Here is a 14806-nt window from a genome sequence, read left to right as displayed (position 1 = left end):
TGAAAGAAACTCATATATCTATATATCATTCAGTCAGAATTTCTTCTTTCCTATTTTCCTACATATCGAACCCACCACTTTATAAAAGTATGATTTCCCATTGAGAGAGTGGCACAAAGAACAGAGCACCTGCAAGTCCCCAGAGCATCTTAACATTTCTTTGACTGTATTATTCAAACTCAAGGCATTAACCATTCAATATGGTTGAATATAGCTTTGCAAAGCCTCAAAGTAAATGTGGAGGATTCATAAATGCCCTTTTCACACAAGCCCACCTGACACAGACCTATATACACAGCACATTTAGGGCTACTGATATTTCAGAGTTAACTCTATTCAAAATTGCACAAAGCTCAATGAATCGATAAATCAGGCATACAAGGCGGCAGGCTGAATGCTTTCTTTTATTCTTTTATTTAATGGCATTCACAAGGTTATAAAACGTCTTGAATGCAACCTCATGTTGAACCTCAAGTATACTCTATGATATGCATGTTTCCAGAAATCATGCTTTGTCCTAACCATTCACTCTGATTCTGTGTGGCTGTGTAGCAACAAGGCTGTAAAGCCTATAATCCTGCGGGCTTAATAATAATATTCTTCTTCTTATTCTCCTCGGGAATCGTGTGCTATGACTGTTCTCCGAGATTCGGCCAGCATTTCCACGGGAACCGGGAAAAACGGCAAAATTTCCCCATAGAGATGAATGCGTTTTGGCCGTGGAGAGAGCTTAAAAACACTCAACTTTGGGCCCAGACTGAGTCGTCATACTTTAACGTAAAAAAATTATTCGAGGTTTAAAAAGTGAACAAAACTCTGGACTATATTGGGCCAAATGGGCATTTTGATAGCTAGCACAGATTTCATGACATCAGAGTTTAAGTTTCAGGAAAATGTATGCCTTTTTCAGATTTTACAATGGGTGTGTATTGGATGGAATGTTCAGACTTAAAGCACGTGTTGGCATCGCCAGAGTGAGAGGAGCTTCAAAATCTTGTGAAAAAAGTTGCCAGAATTCCCACAATTTTCACTCTTCAGGCATAATTTTTTGGGTCAAATTGTAGATAAACTTGTCTAAGTCGCAGCCATAACACTATGGAATCCAACAGACTTATACATTTGGTCACAGCAGCCTTGCGAAATTTTCTAGTTTTAAATAAGATTTTCATATGTATCATATCTGGATCATAGACGCAAGCTTCTACCAGCTAGAAGTATTAAAGGAACATTTTGACTTTTCAGGAATAAACTCTTTAATTTTGTTGCTAACAGCTGAGAAGATTGATACAACTATCATATCTGTCAGTTAAATATGAAGCTAGAGCCAGGAGGCACTTAGCTTAGCTTAGGGTCGAAACATGTGAAAACAGCTAGCCTGGCTTTGTCCAAAAGTAACAAAAATACTCACTTTTAAAGCTTTCAAATAACACATTATATCTCATGCATTAATTTGAAACAAAACCAAAATGTAAAATCACAGCCAGCTGTAACTCCAGTAGAGATAAAACCGTATTAATAACAGAGGCTTTAGATTTATCGATAGACAAATTTATGTTTTAAAACTAGCGGTACCCTCCGTTTAACAGTCTTTATGCTAAGCTAAGCTTAGCGAACCCTTAAGGAGTCTTAAGGATTACATGCTGTGACTAAGACTGCACTCTCCGGATCTTTCCAGGTGAGGGAGATGCTACGAATGCGAGACTCCAACGGCGCCCGGATGCTGACGCTCATAACGGAACAGTTTATGGCAGACCCCCGGCTGTCGCTATGGAGACAACAGGGCACCGGCATGACGGATAAGTGTCGGCAGCTCTGGGATGAGTTAGGTAAGAACGGTCAAGGAAACATCCAACGGAAACAAAACGACCCAGTATCTCAAATGCACACACACACGACTGAATCTCCCCACAGGCTTAGGCCTGCCGGGAGATTCAGTCGTGTGTGTGTGTGCATTTGTCTGTCTGTCCACGGCTAAGCTTGGATACTACTGGACCCATCTGCCTGATATTTTTTTCTGCTCATTTATGGCTTAGTTGCCGTAATTCACAACTGCTTCAGAGCAAAAAAGGCATTTCTGTCATTTCGGCCTTTGTTGAGCCAGAGGATCTGCAGATTAATTCCATACCCGATATGTTTAGATCCACTAAAGTTAGCCAAAATATGAGATGGATAAATCCCTGCATTTGTTGTCTAACCTTCTTCACTGTACGGGAGCCTGGAGGGGCAATTGAGTGACATTCAACTCTACTAAGTTTTGGAGGGTAGAGGCACCAGACACCTGGTGGAGATCTGCACTCAACTTATGAGTTTTTCAAAACTGCCAGTCAGCTTGCGTGTCCATCAGTCACTGTATGTCGGACAGCCGAGCCGACAAAAGTGTCCAGTTGACGGCCACCGTGTCGGATAATCGTTCATCCAGTCAGTAAGGTATTAGGTCATCCAGTCAGCAGCTTCTTCTCCTCTTGCTTTGGGCCTCTCCTCCCCTCTCCCTACGCCGAGTGAATGATAAAGGCTGCCGATCAATACTGCTGCTCAGTTTCTCTGCAATCAATCTCAGCATTTAGGAGGTCAATGAGAACACTTCCTGGGTGAGGGAGGGAGATCATGACACAGACACAGACAGGAATAGTCAGCAGACGGTCATGGTTTGCTGCCGGATCGTTTTCTTCAGATATGTGGACAGTTGACCCCAGGATTAGGTCTGTGTATGTAGAGCAGAGAGAGTTTGGTGCAGTAAGGTTAGAGGAGAAGGCCGCTACTCATCACTGTGTCATTTCATGGTTGTGATTGTTTTCAGTACAATTTTATAGACAAAAAGCAGCACATTCTTTAGCTTCAGTCAAAAACATGACTAAATGCATATCTTAACCACAACTAGTCAGTTTCTTCCTGCTATATTATTCTTTGGTGGGCTTTCTGATTCAGCCTTGGTGAGCTTTCTTCAGTAATAGATAAATTGTCTAGACTGTGAAAATATTGAAAATGCTTATTAAACATTCCCAGAGCCCAAGGTGCATCTTTAAATTGCGTATTTTGTTCAATCAGCAGTTCAAAACCAAAATAAATTGAATATACTATAATGTATAACATAGAAAATCATCAAATCCTCAAATTTGACAAGCAGGAACAAGAGAATATTTTAGATATGACTAACTGAATATATGATCAAAATCAAGTCATCAAAGTAACTTAACAAATCAATGAATCAACTTATCACTCCAGTTCTAGTTTGTTTTTTGTTTTATGCGTTTTAAGCTGCCAATTCCAAACATTTGTGCTACAGTATGTTTATTGTACGCATAACTATTTGTTGTATGACATACAGTTTGATGTTTCATGTATGAATTTCTTATTAGTACATACAGAGATTTTGTCTAAAACTGCAAAAATGTCTTGGAGATTTTTTTTCTGTTGTTCAGGAGTGACATCATTATGGGAAGTGTAGAATGGCAAAATGTGCTTTCTTTCTTCCTAAAGGTACTGAGTTTTCAAGGTTAGAGGAAAAGAAAAGTGGAGAATTCAACTGCTTTCTTTGTACCCCGACCTCTGATCGCCAACCCCATTTCCCCAGGTGCATTGTGGGTGTGCGTGGTGCTGAACCCCCACTGTAAGAGTGAAGAGAAGAGCGGCTGGCTGAAGCAGCTGAAGAAGTGGGGCGACCTCGATGTCTGCCCGCTGGAGGACGGCAACTATGGCAGCGAGCTTCCGAACATCACCAACGCTCTACCGCAGAGCAACCTGGCACAGGGTCAGCACGAACACGCACATAAAATACACTTACGGTCTCATCAACACATGAATAAACACCGGAAGTAATCTGAATTTCAATGACGTGACTCACAACTGTGTTGTTTTTTTTCTCAGACTCTCTGTCCAGGCCGAGGAGGTCGGTGTTCAGCAGAGCCGTCGAGGCCTGCGACCTCCACTGGCAGGACAGCCACCTCCAGAGGATCATCAGCAGTGACCACTACATGTCTCCGTCCTACCAGAGAGAGGGGGAGAGCCTGCTGTTCAACCCACAGGGCCTGCCGCTCTGGCTCGGTGAGCATTGGACTCCTCAGAGTCATTATGTGGACTAGATACGAGCAAGGACACCTCGATGACGCTGAAAATCTTTGCAGGGAAAAAAATATTGTTTTAACCTATTGCATCATATTCAGATAAATAATTAGTTAATTAAGCTACAAACATGCTCTGAGCGACACAACTGAAGAGGAAAAGCGTCATTTTCAGTGTTTCACTTCAATACACACACAAACTGTAATGCAACTGAAAGCCTAACCAACACACACACAGTAATTCTGCTGATATTTAGGCCAGTATCTGCAGTAAGCAGCTTCCAGCTAAGATCTGTCAGATTTTGCAACTTAAGCCAGCTATCAGACGCACACTGGCGTTCTGCTGAGACTGCACTCTGTCTCTGTGTGTGTGTGTGTGTGTGTGTGTGTGTGTGTGTGTGTGTGTGTGTGTGTGTGCGTGTGCGCGTGCGTGTGCGTGCGCTGACTACATCCCACTATGTCCCACACGTTGTGTGTTCGGATTGAAAACCGCACGCCTGTGACTGTGAACGTTGTGTGTGCATTTGCACGTCCATCTCATTCAGTTCGCTCAATGCCCGTGTGTGAAGCTGTCCTGATTCCACCATGTCTCACACACAGATCATGTCCCAACGGCATGCGCTCGCGTCGACGCCCTGCGTTCCCACGGCTACTCCAGGGAAGCACTGCGATTGGCCGTGGCCATCATCAACACGCTCCGCCTCCAGCAGCAGAGACAGATGGACATCTACAAACACCAAAAGAAAGGTAACACACACACACACACACACACACACACACACACACACACACACACACACACACACACACACACACACACACACACATACATACACATATAGTGTTGTAATTGTTTTGTGGAGCAAGTGTTCAAATTTATTTCTTGCTCTCCTCCTCACTCAGAGCTTCTCCAGAGGGGCGTGACTTCCACCACCAACCTGGAAGGCTGGGTGGGTCATCCCTTAGACCCGATCGGCTGCCTGTTCATCACTCTCACTGAAACCTGCCGCCTGGACGACGACAACACTATGGACACAGGAGGTATGAAGATATGCTGCTGTTTGTCCTCTTTTAAAAGAGTACTCTCTCTGGGATTTATCATGAGAAACCATCACAACTCTGACAAAAACAGTGAGATTTGTAGCAACACTAATCACTTTATTAAAGGGTTAGTTTCAATTTTTTGTAAGATATACTTTTCCATAGTCGGTGTATTAGCTACAGTAGATGGCGGGCGGTTCGCTCCTGGTTTGGAGAAGCAGACAGCATTACGGGCTCAGGAACAAACTACTAAACTCCTGTCCCACTTAAAAATAAAACAATATCAGTTTAAGTGTTTTCCACATTTAGAATCTGTAGACCAGTGTAGTCAGTGTAAAAAAAATCACCAAATTTTTGTTAAGTGAGTCTTTTTTACTCAGTTGTTGTGACTCTGTTAGCACTCGTTAGCTAATGAAACAAATGACATCTGCCCTCAGATACCACTCTTCAACTTTAAATGTCATATTGTTTTAGAAATGAAATACCCCAAATTGGAATACTACAATGAACAAAAAACAAACGCTGTCAACATATAGGGCTGCATGTCCACCCTGCCTATGGAACTATGTTTGCCCCATCTTACGGCAAGGTAAAGCAGTGAAAATATTCTGTATATAGTGTACTTTTAAATAAAAAAAACGAACCTTTTAAAAGGCCAACATGCTTGACAATTTGCCTTTTATAAACGTAAACACAGTTCCCATGACTACTCATGTTTTTTATTTGTAGACCAGCATCAAACTGTCTCGTTTTCGAATGTGCCTCTGGTCCTGGAAGATAATGAGACGAGGTTCAGACACGGAAAGTGTTCAGTGTCGTGGGTTCACTTTGTTCTGTACAGGCTCAAGAGCTGAGTCACTAAAATGTATGGTTTTTAATTTCATTTCAATTTTCATTTTTTGACATTTAAATGACTTTTTGACACTGCTCTTTAACGCGGTGACATGTTGAGCAGAGCGGAGAACAAGCTTCACCTCCCATGCCGCCTCCATTAGGAGCAGCCATTAGTAATGAGTGCTGGTCAGAGCTGCAGCTACCTAACAATGTATACGGGCAGGAAATGAGAGGCAGCAAGATTGAAAGGTTTTTTAATGTTAAATATTATTCAGCCATGTCGAATGACTTATTACTTTAAAAAAGATTAGTTGTCCCCACACTTAAAGTAAGCTAAATCCTTCTGCGAAATACGGACTCAACCACAAACCTCCTCTCACTCAATGCACGGGCCAAAGAGCTCGTTTACCAAATATGAGGTATAAATCCTCGTGCACTTCTCCAGCTGATGCAGTGCAACACCAGCAGTGACCCGTTAGACAACAGACTGCACCTTCTTATATTTAAGGGCCATGGTAGCCATAAACTAGCCGATCATGAATGGATCGCCATGGAACACCCCGCTCATTTAGACCACACTCCTGTTGTGCGTGTGTGTGTGTATGTGTATGCATGTGTGTGTGAATGCGTGCGTGTGTGTGGTATGTATAGAAGCCATCACCATTTGCTTTTCACACCCTGCCCAGGCCCTTTTTTTTCCACCATTGGTCATTGCAACAGAGCAGAATAGGGGTTTGGTTTTCCCATTGTTACCAGCCTACAGGGAACTATTGTCAATCCAAACAATGCTGACCACTGGCCACACTCATTGGTGTGTGTGTGTGTGTGTGTGTGTGTGTGTGTGTGTGTGTGTGTGTGTGTGTGTGTGTGTGTGTGTGTGTGTGTGTGTGTGTGTGTGTGTGTGTGTGTGTGTGTGTGTGTGTGTGTGTGTGTGTGTGTGTGTGTGTGTGTGGGCGATAGAAAGAATGATTGTGTTATGTTGTTTTGGGAATTTGAGAAGACTGTTTTTGTGTGTGTGTATGGCCTGGTCACCATGCTTTATTTCCCTCTGGAAGACAGCTGGGAACATCTGTTAAAAGGCACAAGTTGGGGGGGGGTCGACCGCGCGACTGTGTGTCGACCAATGAAAATGCAGCTATCCCCTTGATCTTTTCAAATCAACCAATGAGTCAACAGGCCATGGACAAGAAAATAACAAACACAAATGAGTTACCACTGGGGTTAAGCCTGTTGAAATCAGTTTATATCATTCCCTAGATTTCTACACACACACACACACACACACACACACACACACACACACACACACACACACACACACACACACACACACACACACACACCCACACACCCGTAGAATAAACAGGATTTAGGGGATCTATTGCTCGAAGGGGATTTAAGCAGAATGATGGGGGGGGGCACCAATCAACAGCTGATACTCTCATCTCGGCATCTGTTCTCACTCATGGCTGTTGAGCATCGGTTGTAGGGTTAGTGGCCATTTCAGATTAGAGATCACAGTCCATCATAGATGCTGTATTTATGTAATGTCACACAAGCCTCCTACCAAGTTTCATTTCATCAGCTTTTTTTTTAGCATGCTGCAGTAATAGGTCTCTCCTAATACAATACACGCAGGCCTATATGTACTTTGTAACCATTTCTCTGGCCATGAAGCAATCCGTCCTGAATTCAACTGCACTGGAAGCAATAGAGGGTAAAAAAACTCTGTCTCTAATGCAAAGAAGCTGATATGAGGCTTCAGCAGTCTGAGTGTGTTATCTTGCCGAGGCGTGGTGAAAAGATACGTCCCGGTAGCTGATGTACCGTAGATTGGATGACGTTAGCTACATATTATCTTCAGTGAACTGTAAACTGGGTGGTAAAAATATTTTTTTCACATGTTCACCAAAGCCAGACTTTTGTTCCAATTCAGGTTTGAACCCATCTTTGCTCGATTCACTAAATGGTTTTCTTTCTTTCTTTCCTCCTTTCCCACCTCTCAGAAGGCGACCCCAGGCCTCCGGTCTACCACCACATACCAGTGTGGGGCAGTCCTGACGTAGGGGAGTCCTACCTGACTTTGGCCTTAGAGGTGGCTCTGATGGGTATGGGCCAGCAGAGGATAATGCCCGAGGGCCTGTACGCTCAGGATAAGGTACGGTAGTCCTGAAAATACACACCATCCTATGACACAGGCGTAGTTATAATCCATACATTTAAACATAATCCAGAGTTCAACCCCTCAAAGAAAAAACAGAACTGCATTTGTGGTTTGCTGCACATTAAAACAAGCTCTGTGAATGCGCCTGGTATCCCCGGGACAGAGAACCGCTATGATTTAAAGGTCACAGCATTTTGTTTAATGAAAAACAAATCACTGCATTTAAATTCACTTTGAATTAGAATGAATCCAAGGAACATTTTATTTGTGTGCATTTTAATCTGCTTTAAAGGGCTTCAAAATGTGCTATAGACCTGTACTTAATGTAATGGGAATCAGCAGCAGTATGTTTGTGTCAGGCAAGAGTAATGTTTATTTGTGAAACACATTTCAACATCGAAGCAATCCAAAGGAATTAAGAATATACGGGCAATATAAGAGGATTCACATAGAATTTTGAATTAATTCAAATTTCAAGCAAGTATTGCATTTAAAACCAAAAGAACTTCTTCATGGTGAAATAAAATCGATCTCTGTCATGTGTACTGTATCTGCAGACACACAGATGGGAGAGCACTCTTGTTGTCCTTTGATCAGCTCAAACTCAAAATCCCTGCTTAAAAAAGTATTTTTTTAGTGCTACTTTGTTTTTCTCTCACTAAACAGTCATATATCATGTTTCTGGAACTGTGTATCCTTGAACTTATTTGATCAAGATCTCATTGGCACCAGTGATATAAAATTATCTAATTATTCCTCAAGTTGTGTGGATTTTTTTTCCCCATCTTCAAGTCATTTTGGCAAACTTTTCATTGACACAAACCCGGACATTTACCATACCGTCAAAGCAAATAAAAAGCTGTGACTTTGCGTTCTAGGTGTGTCGAAACGAGGAGCAGATTGTCGCAAAACTTCAGGAACTGGAGCTAGATGACCTCCTGGTCCAGACTCTTCGGAAACAGGCCATACAGCTACTGGAAGGTAAAACACCTTCGGCACAAGACAGTCTTTCCAGTTGTTTGGAAGAAAAATTAAAGTAACATCTTGATGTCTCTCTCTTGGTCCAGCTGGTCCGTTCAGCGGTCTAGGTGAGGTCATCCACAGGGAGAGTGTTCCCATGCACACCTTCGCCAAGTACCTCTTCTCTGCCCTGCTGCCACACGACGCGGACCTGGCATACAAACTGGCTCTACGCGCCATGAGGTAAGTTTGCAAACTATGCCAAGTATACGGTATATTTAGCTGCCAGCTTATGAGGTCAAAGTAGCTCACGCAGAGCTTCTAAAATCCTTCAGGAGGGTTATGTTCAGTTTTGTAGAAATTGTTTCAGACAGGTTTATGGTCACAGCCTGTAGCATGTGCATTAGACTGAATGGTGTTTCTAATATTAGTTAAAGTGAGTATAGAGGTAGAGAATTGGTTATTCGTGGTGATCGTATTTTTTGGAAAGTATTAGCACTAATATGACTTAATAAGCAGTAAAAGAAGTATGATCTTTTTTTTTAAATACCACCTTTGAGTTAGAATAAATTCCCTGTAGTATCTATAAACCAGCTGAGTTTTAGAGTACATATTATTGTGTTATTGTGTATTATTATTAGAGTTGCATTCCTAATGCAAATTTAAATTATGAAATTCTTTCTAGTTTAGTTTAAACTGGCGGCAGACTTTGATGAAAACTGGTGAACAATACATGGTTGTGTTGTGTGTTTCCGTCAGGCTGCCGGTCCTTGAGTCCTCAGCGGGCTCCGGGGACGTGGGTCACCCTCATCATGGCATCTCAATAGTACCGAGCAGATACCCACGCTGGTTCACACTGGGACACCTGGAGTCCCAGCAGTGCGAGCTGGCCTCTACCATGCTCACTGCTGCTAAAGGTATCACCGGTAACACATCTGTTTACTCACAGTTAATCACTGGAATGTCTCCTTTTGGATGTTTCTCCAACAGTGCGTGCTTGTTATGATATATATTATATTTTATTTATATAACATTTTTTGCCTGCAGGTGACATGTTGAGGTTGCGGACGGTGCTGGAGGCCATTCAGAAAAACATCCACTCCTCTTCCTTAATCTTCAAGCTGGCCCAGGACGCCTTTAAGATAGCCACACCTGCTGACAACCCGCCCGATATAACTCTGCTCAACGTGGCACTGGAGCTGGGGCTGCAGGTACTGTGTGTGTGTTTGAGAGAGAGTGTAGGCAAGGTATGAGGGCGAGTCAGCAATTTTCCTAAGTCATTTCACCTCATAAAAAAAAAGGAATCACCAATGGTCACCAGCCAAAACATGCAACGGTTTCCTCGAACTTGTAATTAGCGCGGGCCTCCGCGGCCTCGCTACAAATTAACAGAGAAAACATCACACAGTGTCTCGTCATTTCTCGATGAGAAAAAAACCACGTAATTAAGGCTTTTGGGTTCCACAGTAAACACAGAAGAAGAAGAAGAAGAAGAAAAAAAAAAACCCTCTTTCAGATCATAAAGGCAGTGGTGTTTCTTGCGTCTTCACCCGCCTCTTCCTCTCTGGTAGTCGGAGTCTCGGCTGAATTCCTGTCAGCAAAAGTGCTAATAAAGTTCTCAGAATGGAAGGGTCACAATTAGTCATCGGTGTAATTTACACCGATGACTAACACATTTTTGGAAACGTCTGTCATCACTGGAGACATGCCGTGTTATGCTTAACTGTTCAATTATGAAAATGACATATTTCATGCTCACTTGTTTCATACGGAAATGTTCAAATTGTTTTGTCAATATTCTTAAAAAAAATAAAAATGAACTGCCTACCAGAGTAAACAACTGATGTAATATGTGTCCTGATTGCCAATGTACAAAGTAGCAGGATCAGAAAATGTCATGTTCTACATGTACTTGTGCTTCGCAGGTGATGAGGATGACTCTGTCCACACTGAACTGGAGAAGGAGAGAGATGGTCCGCTGGCTGGTAACCTGTGCAACTGAAGTCGGTATGTGAGGCCGTTCCACACACACACACACACACACACACACACACACACACACACACACACACACACACACACACACACACACACACACACACACACACACACACACACACACAGTAACAGTAAAACAGGAAAAAACATGGTCTAATCATGCAATATTTTGTATAATAACATGAAGGTTTTCTTCAATTTAAGTTTGTCGTCTGTAATTGGCTGATACACTGGCACTTCAGTGATGAAATCATACAATAGGTGATGAAGGAAAACCCAAATGACACTGAAAGGAAACCGTTTAAGACACAAAACCAGCTTCGCAGTAAAGGACGGTGTGTGATACTAGACCTGGTGAAAAGCAACCGAGCAACAGCATTAGGACCACTACTAAACGTATGGATAATCTTAAACGGGAACTACGCCCATTTTTCAAAACTAATGCATGTTATTACTATGATCAAAGACAATCAAAACAATATTGGTATCAACTCTCTCCAAAAGCCAAAAACTTGTGCTAAAATGTTATTTTGGGATGCCATCAAGTATCAAGTGTGGAACTGCTCCATAGACAATGAATGCAGAAAGTTGTTTATAGAGGACACTGAGAGCACCCAGGGGAATGTTTTATAGTTTATGGGTACATTTTCCGTTTCACAGCCGAGAACACTTTAATAGAATAAAAGCCCATCTGGGTATAAAAAAAGAAAACATCAAATCAGTCTACCATTAATGTTCTATGGAGCAGCTCCACACGTTTTTTGGGTAGTTAGTTTGAGACTTATTCCTTTGTTTCTGGCTCACGTTCACAAATATTTATTGAGCTTCCCGTTGGAATTCTTTATTTAGGTGGTGTTCCCCTTTAAGTTAGGATGCACTAGAGCTTCGTTTCAAGTTGTTGTAACTGGATAAAGCAGAAACAAATGTCATAAAAAATTACACTCCTGGAAAGGAACCAATACTGTTTGATAATGATGCTGATGATGATAATGATAACTGAGAGCTTGAGTTTTGTCAGCATTCAGCTTCAGAGATCATTCTGAATGATTTTGAATGCTAATGAGCTCCATCAAAGTAAGTGTTTGTATTTCAGAATAAAGCACAGTATCTTCTCTTTTTTTCTCTCCTCAATTGTCAGATTCTTCATTTTAACTGAGGAAGAAACTTGATAGAGAACCAACAAAGAGCTCGACTCTCACCAGTATCCTGTGATTTACATTTTGACCCCTCTCTCCTCCTCCTAAGGTCTACGGGCGTTGGTGAGCATCTTACAGAGCTGGTACACCCTCTTCACACCGACCGAGGCCACCAGCATCGTGGCGGCCACCGTCATGTCCCACAACACCATCCTGCGCCTCAGCCTGGACTACCCTCAGCGGGAGGAGCTGGCCAGCTGCGCCCGGACGCTGGCCCTGCAGTGCGCCATGAAGGACCCCCAGAACTGCGCTTTGTCGGCTCTGACGCTCTGCGAGAAGGACCACATCGCCTTCGAGACGGCCTACCAGATCGTCATCGACGCGGCGTCCACGGGCATGACTTACTCCCAGCTGTTCACCATTGCGAGGTACATGGAGCACAGAGGGTATCCTCTGCGGTCCTTCAAGTTGGCCTCCCTCGCCATGACCCACCTGAACCTGGCTTACAACCAGGACACGCACTCTGCTATTAACGACGTGCTCTGGGCCTGCGCACTCAGCCACTCCCTGGGTAAAAACGAGCTTGCGGCCATTATACCTCTTGTGGTAAAGAGCGTGCACTGCGCCACGGTGCTGTCCGACATCCTGCGGCGGTGCACCATGACGGCGCCGGGGCTTGCAGGCATTCCGGGGAGAAGGAACTCTGGGAAGCTGATGTCAACAGACAAAGCGCCGCTGCGGCAGCTCCTGGATGCCACGATCTCGGCGTACATCAACACAACGCACTCTCGACTGACGCACATCAGTCCGCGGCACTACGGGGAGTTCATAGAGTTCCTGAGCAAAGCACGGGAGACTTTCCTGCTGGCACAGGACGGCCACATTCAGTTCGCCCAGTTCATAGACAACCTGAAACAGATCTACAAGGGCAAGAAGAAACTGATGATGTTGGTCAGGGAGCGCTTCGGCTGACCCCGCCCCTCCCTCACCGGGACCCTCTACTTGGGAAGTAGTTCCACTTATTTGTTTCTATTTAAGTTTTTTTTTTTGATTCCTTGTATTTTTACTTCTTATGTTGAGCCATTTGTTGACTAAGTCTTAAGTTGTTGTCCTGTTTTTGTGTTTTGTTTCTTGAATGTGAACCAGGAAGTGTTCACAGTACATTGCCCTGCTTTATTGAGACTGAAAAAGGGGGAAACGGCTTGAAATGTCAAAGAAACAACAACAAAAACAACGCATTTCCCCCTCCAACTGATGTTAAATCTAGTATGAAAAAGTCAAAAGATTTTGATGGTGGCACTTGACGAATTAAAAACCAAAATATTTTGTTGGATGGGGTACTTACTTTGAGCAAAAAGTTGCTTCATTTGTCAAGAAGAGAAAGTGGTTTTCAAATTGGAAGGAAGTTGTCATTCCAAAGGAAAAAAACAAACTCTACTGAGGTCAAAAACGTGCGTAGTGTTACCGTCATACCTTGACTGGATTATTTGTCAGCTTTAACTTCTCTGTCAGAAAATGGCCTCATGTTTCATTCAGGGCATCTTAGAGTAGAAAGGGCAGAATACAGAGCTACACATGTGCGGCCTCCGTGTAGAAGACGTCAGTACTAACAGGTTTATAAACTTGACTAAAGCCACTCTAGTCCAGCTTCAACCCTTGACACCTGCTGGTCAGTGCTTTTCCTTCAGAGGAAGAACCAGTATATCTCTTATTAACAGTGACAAAACACAACTGTTATATGCGATGGGGTACTCAGTAGTCCCATTTTAAGAGCTACCAATGCACTGCTGTACAACTATTTGTGGCCACAACCTTTGAAATCAACACGAGTCAAGTCGTCAGCATTCACTCTCTAGATCGGGATTTAGTCAGTAAGCAATATAAGTCAAATTCATTTTTATCACCTAGCGACGTTACTTTAACCTTCTTGTGTTCTGGAAGGAAGCTTTGTAACCTATTGAGACCTGGGTTGAATTCAGAGTCCGTTGGTTGTTAACCCCACCTGTAGCTAAAGTCTCTTTTCCATCTCAAGAACTTTTGCCAGGACTTTTTCATGAACCCCAGAGCATTAAGCCATTTTGAGAGCAGAAATGTGGTTCCAAATTTGGCTCTTTTGTTCAGGTTCCTACCCCTAAAGCTGTGGCAGTTAGTGCTTTTTTCAAATATATTTTGCAATGTGTTCTTGGGGTGACCTGTGCAGCACTTGTGGTTGATTAAAAAAGCACTATTTAAATGTAACCAGCCAGAATGATCTAAAAGTACTGTAGCATAAGCGATAAACTATTAAAAAACATTCGACTGATAAGGAGGAACAGGCTCTGCCTTGTATATCTAGGAATCAAAGCCTTACAAAATATATATATATATTTTTTAAATTTATAGTAGAACTAGGCTTATACCACTTATACATCTGCTGATCCTGTGTAATGTGAAATGGTTACTTTTAGTGACAAACCCAGAAATAATTATTACCACCCCAACTCTGCTGTTCCTCTCAGCACTACAAATCTTTTAGCGTCATTTAGATAATTGTTTAGATTTTTCCGGCCCTACAAATTTACCTTTTGGGGAAACTTTGCGATGCTAACATCTTTGTTTCCGACCGCAGCAGGTAG

The 14806-nt window shown here is 42.8% G+C and overlaps 1 protein-coding gene across 1 annotated transcript in view; it reads left to right on the top strand.

Moving 5' to 3' along the window:
* Nucleotides 1-13523, top strand: part of zswim5 (zinc finger, SWIM-type containing 5) — a 70247-nt gene extending 56724 nt beyond the window's left edge. The window contains exons 5-16 of the mRNA XM_054602495.1: nt 1676-1826; nt 3572-3748; nt 3865-4041; nt 4659-4805; nt 4962-5099; nt 7940-8091; nt 8976-9078; nt 9165-9300; nt 9817-9974; nt 10105-10268; nt 10983-11064; nt 12301-13523. Of these exons, the coding sequence (XP_054458470.1) occupies nt 1676-1826; nt 3572-3748; nt 3865-4041; nt 4659-4805; nt 4962-5099; nt 7940-8091; nt 8976-9078; nt 9165-9300; nt 9817-9974; nt 10105-10268; nt 10983-11064; nt 12301-13163 (2448 nt within the window). The 3' untranslated portion in view covers nt 13164-13523. The remainder of the gene's footprint in view (nt 1-1675; nt 1827-3571; nt 3749-3864; nt 4042-4658; nt 4806-4961; nt 5100-7939; nt 8092-8975; nt 9079-9164; nt 9301-9816; nt 9975-10104; nt 10269-10982; nt 11065-12300) is intronic.
* Nucleotides 13524-14806: the final 1283 nt, after the last annotated feature.

The sequence above is a fragment of the Anoplopoma fimbria genome, chromosome 8 (genome assembly GCF_027596085.1).
Source record: "Anoplopoma fimbria isolate UVic2021 breed Golden Eagle Sablefish chromosome 8, Afim_UVic_2022, whole genome shotgun sequence".
Classification (NCBI taxonomy): Eukaryota; Metazoa; Chordata; class Actinopteri; order Perciformes; family Anoplopomatidae; genus Anoplopoma; species Anoplopoma fimbria.
Note: the sequence above shows the minus strand (reverse complement) of the source record. Positions and strands in the feature narration are given on the sequence as shown.